Source organism: Ammodytes marinus (genome assembly GCF_949987685.1).
Source record: "Ammodytes marinus genome assembly, chromosome: 9".
In the NCBI taxonomy this organism is placed as follows: Eukaryota; Metazoa; Chordata; class Actinopteri; order Uranoscopiformes; family Ammodytidae; genus Ammodytes; species Ammodytes marinus.
Genome location: NC_137213.1, coordinates 30,778,496 through 30,788,495, shown reverse-complemented (window position 1 = coordinate 30,788,495; position 10,000 = coordinate 30,778,496). Strand labels below are relative to the sequence as shown.

The 10,000-nt window shown below is 43.5% G+C and overlaps 1 protein-coding gene across 1 annotated transcript in view; it reads right to left on the bottom strand.

Moving 5' to 3' along the window:
* Window positions 1–2,353: 2,353 nt before the first annotated feature.
* basp1 (brain abundant, membrane attached signal protein 1) overlaps window positions 2,354–10,000 on the bottom strand; it is a 35,600-nt gene continuing 27,953 nt past the window's right edge. The window contains exon 2 of the mRNA XM_080034819.1: window positions 2,354–3,292. Within this exon, the coding sequence (XP_079890945.1) occupies window positions 2,391–3,272 (882 nt within the window). The 5' untranslated portion in view covers window positions 3,273–3,292 and the 3' untranslated portion in view covers window positions 2,354–2,390. The remainder of the gene's footprint in view (window positions 3,293–10,000) is intronic.

The following is a 10,000-nucleotide window of genomic DNA, read 5'->3' as shown; positions in this document are numbered from 1 at the left end:
TTATAACCTGTTGAATTATGACTATTTGTCGTCAAATTTTGATTTAAACCTGCAGTGTGTAGAATTTGGGGTTTTATTTCCTAGCAGATTTTGTAGAAAGTAATTATAATATCCATAAGTACATTTAATTTAGTGCAAAGTAGCTGAAAAAAAAATGTTGAATTATTTTTTCTTCCCCTTAGAAAGGGTCTCATATATGTCCATATTTCTGCATATTTTGGACCAAGGCCTAGTGCCGCCATCTTGAAAGTGTCATAGTTGGAATGTCATCAGGTGCATTGTTTAAAATTTTGAATTGTTCTTGTCCTTGAAGGCCACTGTAGCTTCTGTTATTATTCTAAAGGGTTGGGGTTACCCAGGGAGCGTTGCATTCTAGAACTTTCTTGATGATGTCATATTACACACTGCACCTTTAACGCGTTTTGAGTGCGAGAAAAGCGCTTTATATAAATCGAATATATTATTATTTTTCTAAGATCACTAACTGGAGATATTTCTTCGGCTAAATGGCTTTGCAGATTTTCTTAAAGGCGTATTACAAATGTTTAAAACAAACCTCTTAGTTTACTCTTAATATGAAGAGCGAAGGGCTTCGGTAAAAAAAATCTACCTCGAAAAATTCCTATGATTTTATTTTTTTCTATACGTCTTAGAATATTGTTAAGCCCTGCAAAGCCAGCCGTGTGTGTGTAGTAGCCTCTGCAATGTCTCAGAAAAAAAGCCCAATATTAATTTTTTTTTACTCCATTAAGAATTATTCTAAATTCTTGAGAAAGAGGTGTGTAATCCCAAGAGGAAAATGGGTAGCAAGACATTGCAATAATATCAGTAAATGTTGGGTTAAAAATTGCTTAGTTAAAGGAATACTTCACCCATACGGAACCGGCGTTCTATCATTATAAAATCACTATTATAATATAATGAATGAGGTTTTTCTTCCCTCAGTCTTTCCCTCAGTCTTCCCTTGGCCCAGTTGTCCTGTTAATCCTAACCCTACATGTTTACTAGTGTGATGTCACACTAGTAAAATGTAGGGTGAGACAGTGAGACCATAAAACACTCTTTCTGCCTTTTCTCAGGCTAGGATGAAGCGATTTCTAACATTTTTGCACATTTATACTACATAGGATCTCAGAGTTCAATACACCTTCATATTTCCACCGGTGAAGTAGGTCTTTAATGATTACAACCACAATTTAACTGCATTGGAAATACAGGAGACACCAGGCTAAAGTCGAAAAGGCAAACTCTGTAGTGTTTGGATGAGTAGAATCGAGAGAGAGAGAGAGAGAGAGAGAGAGAGAGGGAGAGAGAGAGAGAGAGTTGAAAAATGGACAATTTCAATGGAGTCCAGCTTGTATAGTCATTCTCTTAACCACCCTCATGACTTAAGCCCAGTTCAGACCAAAATTCGCCTCGCAACGACTTGAAAACGAGACGGTTTTAGAACGTGGCGGGGGAGTAGCGGCCGCACTGTGAACTGTGAACTGTGAACTGCGCGTTGCAAAGAGTTGCAGAAGATTCAACATGTCAACTCACCAGGTCCAGTTTTAGAACGTCCACGCGAATCTTTGGTCTGAACTGGGCTTCACGTCCCCTCAATGCTTTACGTCCCCTCAATGCTTTACGTCCCCTCAATGCTGTACGTCCCCTCAATGCTGTACGTCCCCTCAATGCTGTACGTCCCCTCAATGCTTTACGTCCCCTCAATGCTTTACGTCCCCTCAATGCTTTACGTCCCCTCAATGCTTTACGTCCCCTCAATGCTTTACGTCCCCTCAATGCCATTTCTCATTTAATTTAAAATCCTTGGAGCACAATGTTTGAACGCAGGCTTGTGTGTGTGTGGGCTGAGATGGGAGAGGGAGGGTGTTGATGGATGGATGGATAGATGGATGGATGGATGGATGGATGGATGGATGGATGGATGGATGGATGGATGGATGGGTGGGTGGATGGATAGATGGATAGATGGATGGATGGATAGATGGATGGATGGATGGATGGATGGATGGATGGGTGGGTGGATGGATGGATGGATGGATGGATGGATGGATGGCAGACACAAAAAATCGTATCAAATTTCGACATACTAAAAAAAAAAAAGAAAAAAAACAGCAATAATAATAGCAAATATCATCGGGTTATGCAATGCTTGTCATCCTCATTCAACAAACAATAATCAACATTACAATTATCATTATCATCATTGTTATAATCATAATAACATGTGTGGGGGGGCTGGTTAATTTCAATTCTATTTCATTTCTTAAAATCATCCTTGTTGAGCGTTGAGTTATCTTATTTTTATTATTTCTCACAATTTTTCACAATTTTTTTTTTGTTTAAACATTATTATTTTTCCCCGCAAAAATTCATCCCGCTGTCCATTAATTTTGAACTGCCACGGTTTGATCCTTGCTCGGTACCTCCATGGCTGCTGCAGACGGTGGGGGTTCGACATTGACATTGGGTGTGGGAGTAGTGGTGGTTGCTTGGGTGGTGGGGGTTGTGGTTGTTGAACTAGTGGCTGGGGCTGTTACTGGGATTTGAACCTCTTTGGGGGGTGCTTGTGGGACCGCTACTGCCTCTGGGACTGCCACTGCCTTGGGGGGGTCGGGTGTTTTCGCTTGGGCGGCGGCGGCGGCGGGGGGGGCTTCGACTTTAGCTGGTGCGGGAGCCACTTGCGGAGCGGCCTCTGTTTTTACTTCTTCTTTGCTCTCATTTACGGTAGGAGTCGGAGTTGGAGTTGGAGTCGGGGTTGGTTTTGCCTCTGGTTCCTTAGTAACGGGGGTTGGGGTAGGGGTTGGGGTAGCAACAGGGGCAGGGGCTGGGGTTGGGGTTGATTCTTTAACAGCTGGTTTCTCGGGCTCTGCGATTTGAGGTGGTGGCGGTTGATCCTTTTTTGGGGGACTTTCAACCTCCTCCTTAGCAACAGCAGGAGCAGCAGCTGTTGTTGTTGTTGCTGGGGACTTCTTATTTTCTTCTTCTTGACTTGCTTCTGCTGTAGGTGCCGGTGCTGCCGCTGCGTCCTTATTGGCTGCCGCTGTGTCATTGGCTACTTCCTTAGCATTAGCATCCTCGGAGCTAGCAGCAGCAGCAGTGGTAGTATCGGCGGTGGGGGTTGCTTCTTCTTCTTTGTTGGTGTCTTTAGGGGTTTCGCTCTCCTCGGCCGACGCCCCTCCCTCCGTGGTGCCATCCTTCTCTTCTTCTTTGGCTTTCTCGTCGTTCACGTTGTATCCCTTCTTCTTTTTGCTGAGCTTTCCTCCCATTGTTTAAGGATGTCTGGCCTCTGGAACACAGAAGAGGAGAGAGGGGGACATAAGTTAAGTTTATTTTTTGCACAATACGTTTATTGTCTTTTTTTTGGTAAATGGACTTGATTTATATGGCGCTTTTTTTGCTGATTTTCTCAGCCCCAAAGCGCTTTACATTTCTTACCACATTCACCCATTCACACACACACACACACACACACACACACACACACACACACACACACACACACACACACACACACACACACACACACACACACACACACACACACACACACACACACACACACACACACACACACACTCATACACCGATGGCAGTAGCTGCCATGCAAGGCGCTCTCTGAACCATCGGGAGCAGTTTAGGGTTCAGTGTCTCTTTGCCCAGGGACACTTGGACATGTGGCGGGGAGACGGGGGATCCAACCACCGACCCTGTAACCCAGTGGACGACCGAACCGCCCTACACACTTCACCACAGCCGCAAATGCAATACAAAGAAAACTTAAAAATGTCTTGAGCACTTTGGAAGATCCTGATAGAGAATTATATTGAAGGTGCACCGAGGAACTTTTACATTTTTGTTAATTCTAGCGCCCTCTTTGGACAAAAAGCGGTAGTGTTTTTACTGCGCCAACATTCTTTTGCACTGATGGTCTCGTTTGCTGTTACATGTCATTCATGATCATCAGAGGAAAAATTAGACTGTTTCAGAAATATTTAAAAGTTCCTAATAGCTACTTTAAAGTCAGTCTGTTTTGTTGGTTATAGCATTTCTTCCAGGTTGTACTCAGCCCTGCCCCGGCTTATTCAAAACATTGGTTGCGTACCAAATCTCATACTCTTTCTTTTTCTATTCTACATACTACATCCGACGATAAAAATAATCTAGTTAGGATGCAGTAGGCATACTATTGGGACATACTTTACTCTCTTATTTCATCATAACATTGCGCCTTGATCTTGCCTCTTGCTTTTATATCCGTCGCATCCCCGTTTGTTTTCATATGGAGGCTTCGTCGATGTTACATCACTTCACGTGCGCACTGGATTGTGGGTCAGAATCGCCCAAATAGGATGCACTTTTCAACACTAACAATCTTGGCCGCATGAAGTAGAACATCCGGGTACTTCTAACCATCCTAAATCTGGCAACAAGAATCGGGACATCCTAAATCTTTTTTCTACCATACTATATAGTAGAAAGTATGCGATTCGGAACGCAACCATTCATAAAATTTCGTTGTGTGGACGATATTGTGTGCACAGCCTAGGCTCTGTAAACGGGCCATGTTTTCTAGCTACAGTGGGCACCCATTAGCCTGGTGCTACCAGACCATCGTACTTCATTTAATTTGTACAGAAGGTCTGGCAGTGCTGTAATTGGTAAACGTTCACTCATGGAGGCGGGTGTCTGTTAAAGTTTAAAACTATTGGATCTGCCCAGTGCCACTCTGGATTAGCCAACCAATCGCATAACGTTTGGTCGTCACGTGTGTCATGAGCCGGCTTCTGGCAACTGAAACTGGAGCGCGACTTCGACGTCATCGTTCTCAGCCACTCGCTCTGTTCGCTGATTGGACCGACTGTCGAATCTCCGGCAAAACTGGGAAATGGGCTGTACACCCAGACTGACTACTGAAGGGAAAATAAAATTTGGCCAGAAGTAGGCGGGCGGGCGGAGCCAGGCTAGGCACCCATTGTTTGCATATCCTTTTGTTAACCTGCCAGTTTACAGAGCCTAGGTTGTGTATTAACGCCAGACTTTTCTTTCTCTGCACACACACTGAAAGCGCACGCAGCCCAGCAGTTACCAATCATTGCTTTGGGTGGTTGTGTGGACGCCATTGTGTGCCCAAGAGGATTGTTAGTCATTGTTACTAGAAGAACACACACACACACAGACACACACACACACACACACACACACACACACACACACAGACACACACACACACACACACACACACACACACACACACACACACACACACACACACACAAACACACACAGCAGCCAGGAAGTCAAATGATGTGAGACCACCATTGTGTTTCGTCGGCAGCACCGGCAGATACCAAACTGTTGGACTTTTTTTGCATGAATAGTGGAGTAATTCAGTCTGTGTGTGTGTGTGTGTGTGTGTGTGTGTGTGTGTGTGTGTGTGTGTGTGTGTGTGTGTGTGTGTGTGTGTGTGTGTGTGTGTGTGTGTGTGTGTGTGTGTGTGTGTGTGTGTGTGTGTGTGTGTGTGTGTGTGTGTGTGTGTGTGTGTGTGTGTGTGAGTGAGGGACTGGGTTTGTTTGAGAGGGAATAGGTCATGTCTGGTTTTCAAGAGATGTGCTGAATAGATTTGAAATTTAGAGACTAGAGGACACACACACAAACACACACACACAAACACACACACACACACAAACACACACACGCACACACACACACACACACACACACACACAAACACACACACACACAAACACACACACGCACACACACACACACACACACACACACACACACTCAGAAATATTCAAAAGTTCTTCATAGCACCTTTTAAAGATTTAGAGTTAAAGAAAAAAAACACCTTTTCTTGTATTAAAATAGCAAACTGTGTGTGTGTGTGTGTGTGTGTGTGTGTGTGTGTGTGTGTGTGTGTGTGCGCGTGTGTGCGTGTGCGTGTGTGTGTGTGTGTGTGTGTGTGTGTTGTGTGTGTGTGTGTGAATGCATCAGAGTAGGAGATGCAATTGCAAAATACACATCACATTTGTATCCATCTTTTCCTAACGAGCAATTTATATAAACCGGCCAATGTGTTGTCCTTCTCCCCCATCGAAAAGACAGATGGTGTGTGTGTGTGCGTGTGTGTGTGTGTGTGTGTGTGTGTGTGTGTGTGTGTGTGTGTGTGTGTGTGTGTGTGTGTGTGTGTGTGTGTGTGTGTGTGTGTGTGTGTGTGTGTGTGTGTGTGCATTGAGCCTGCCTCCACACTGTGCTATCTACATGCTTAATAACTGCTCTATATATCCAAGCTTACACATTCAGTTTGTTGAAAAAAATTATTTCTTTGCTGATCATGCAAACTTTTACATGGTGAAGATTTTCTATGTGTATTTGAAGACCGCTGATCTCCTTAAAGGTGCAGTGTGTAGAATTTTGGGTTTTATTTCCTAGCAGATTTTGTAGAAAGTAATTATAATATCCATAAGTACGTTTAATTTAGTGCATAATAGCTGAACAAAAATGTTTTGAATTATTTTTTTTCCCCTTAGAAAGGGTCTCATATTTCTGCATATTTTGGACCAAAGCCTAGTGCCGCCATCTTGAAAGTGTCATAATTGGAATGTCATCAGGTGCATTGTTTAAAATTTAGAATTGTTCTTGTCCTTGAAGGCCACTGTAGCTTCTGTTATTATTCGAAAGGGTTGGGGTTACCCAGGGAGCGTTGCATTCTAGAACTTTGTAGAACTTTCCTGATGATGTCATATTACACACTGCAGGTTTAAAGGTGTAGTCAGTGATTCTGGAGAACGCCTGTTGTCAAAATCACTTTTTTTTTATCAAAATCAGTGAATATCTCCTCATGATCCACTACCTGTCTGTACTGTGTGTGCGCTGAAATAAAAAAATCCAGTGTTAATACACAGCCTAGGCTCTGTAAACGGGCATGTTACTAGCTATGGAGGACAGACGTGATCTCGCCCTTAAAGGTGCAGTGTGTAATATGACATCATCAAGTAAGTTCTACAGAGTTCTAGAATGCAACGCTCCCTGGGTAACCCCAACCCTTTAGAATAATAACAGAAGCTACAGTGGCCTTCAAGGACAAGAACAATTCTAAATTTTAAACAATGCACCTGATGACATTCCAACTATGGCAATTCCAAAAAATGGCGGTGACAAGGCCTTGGTCCAAAGTATGGAGAAATATGGACATATATGAGACCCTTTCTAAGGAAAAAAATAATAATTCTAGAAAAACAATTCAGCTATTATGCACTAAATTAAATGTACTTATGGATATTATAATTATTTTCTACAAAATCTGCTAGGAAATAAAACCCAATATTCTACACACTGCAGGTTTAATACTTGGAGACATAATTAAAGATGAACAGATAAGAATTAAGTTAAATGAATTTCTTGACCTTTCAAACAGCCAACGGGAATTTGAATAAAAACCCATTTAGACACAGTTTCATCCATGCACACACACACACACACACACACACGCGCACACGCTCACACACACTCACTCATTCCCTCTCACACACACACACTCACTCACTCACTCACTCACTCACTCACTCACTCACTCACTCACACCCTCTCACACACACACACACACACACACACACACACACACACTCACACACTCACACACACTCTCACACTCTCACTCACTCACTCACTCACTCACACACACACACACACACACACACACACACACACACACGCACACACACACACACACACACACACACACACACACACACACACACACACACACACACACACACACACACACACACACACACACACACACACACACACACACACACACACACACACACACACTCACTCACTCACTCACACACACACACACACACACACACACACACACACACACACACACACACACACACACACACACACACACAGTTTCATTAATGGCACCGTTGTAAAGAGAGTGCTAATCTTCTAACCGTGAAAATCCCAGATCCCAATCTCCGCGAAATCAGTTTGCTCCACCAAGGTTGTGTCTGTCATTTGGAAATGTCTTAAGTTCTGTTAAAACTATTAGTAGTGTGTGTGTGTGTGTGTGTGTGTGTGTGTGTGTGTGTGTGTGTGTGTGTGTGTGTGTGTGTGTGTGTGCGCGTGTGTGTGCTTGTGTAAATACAATCCAAACTTGGGGCGCTCTGGTGGTGTAGTCGTGGATAGAGCGTGTACCATATTGGCTCCGGCCTTCGTTGCAGTGGTCGCGGGTTCAAATCTGACCCGTGGATCTTTACTGCAGGTCATTCCCTCTCTCTCTCTCTCTCTCTCTCTCTCTCTGTCTCTCTGTCTCTCTCTCTCTCTCTCTCTCTCTCTCTCTCTGTCTCCCCATTTCAACTCTGTACTGTCTAATAAAGCTTGAAAATGCGTGTGTTAATTCCATGGCCTGCAAATAAGATTCTGCATATTTTTTCAAGGTTAAATGCAATACTGAAGACATCCAAGCTTTTGGACCTGATACAGGACGGGTTAAGTTTGTGTTCATTCTAGCGCCCCCCTTTGGACGAAAGCGGTAGTGTTTTTTACTACGCCAGCTGTTGATCCTGGGTGAGCGTATACCCATGACAAAGGCATTAAGAAAAACTATATAAAAATAGCATTCTTTGCACTGATGGTCTCGTTTTGCTGTTACATGTAATTCATGATCATCAGAGGAAAAATGAGACTGTTTCAGAAATATTTAAAAGTTTCTCGTAGCACCTTTAAAGGCCAGGACACACCGGTCCGACTACCGACCGTCGCCCGAAAATGGAGTCTGCCGTTTCAGTCTCCCCGTCGCGGCCAAAAAAGTGCAAAGAACACACCGAGCCGACTACTGACTTTGGGCACAGGCCCAGGGGCCCAAGGGCTCAGGGGGGGCCTTAGCCAGAGATACTGATAGTAACTGTTCATGTTGCATAGTCAAAGAGCTCAGTCACTGATGTCAATAACAGGGTCCAAAAAGGAATAGCCTAAATATAAGTATACTCATTAAAATGTAACAAGATAGAACTCATCATGGGCCCCTCAACTAGTAGGGGAGAAATACAAAAGCAAGTTAAAAATAACAGCATTAGTAGCTCTGTCTAAGGGGCTCCATGAAGGGCCTTGAAGGCCCTCTCACACATACACAAATAAGCTTTCTATGTGTAAATTATACTGTTCATATAAAGTAGCTATCCACCCTTTATCTGTTGAAATGGGCCCCTCCATCATAGAACATGGGTCTGCAGACCAATCTACTGTTTTTACAGTTGCAGAGTAAGGAGTGCTGCCTGTTTAAGAAAAATCTGAAAAATAATGTTCCTGCTGCATCTCAGGATTTGATAGAGCCTCTAAAATGTCCTTTCAAAGTGCACCAGCTTGATGCATTTTACTTTAAAAAGGTAAAAAAAATATCCGGGGGACATGCCCCCGGACCCCCCAACAAGGACAAGGGTCCCTCCAACAATATCCCAAAATCATGTGGGAAACACTGACTTCCTTAATATGTTTTTGCCATTAATTGTATGTATCTGTGTGGAAAAGTCAGTGTACCTGACTGGATAGGGACGAGTGGGGGGCCCTTTAAGAGTGTGTGCCCAGGGGCCCATTACCTCATAATCCGTCTATGTCTGCAATGCACTCACTCTGTTTCTAAACTCAATCTTTACAGACATCAGTGAAAGCTAATCATTGTATTTCTAAGGTCCATTTATTTTCCCTGTATTCAGCAGATATCTGGTTTAACCACTGACTGTCTCTCCCATCCACACGCCCCCCCCCCCCCCCCCCCACACACACACACAAGACGCTGCGTTTACAAAAACCACGATTGATGGATCGCTCAATAATCTGGCCGTTCAGTGGAGAAGCATTTATACAACGTTAACGATTGACGATCAAATTTGTGTCTAGCGAGTCAAGAAGGTGAAAAAGTGTTTTAAGATATACCCTTCATTCCAAATCTCATACTCTTTCTTTTTACTACACTACATAC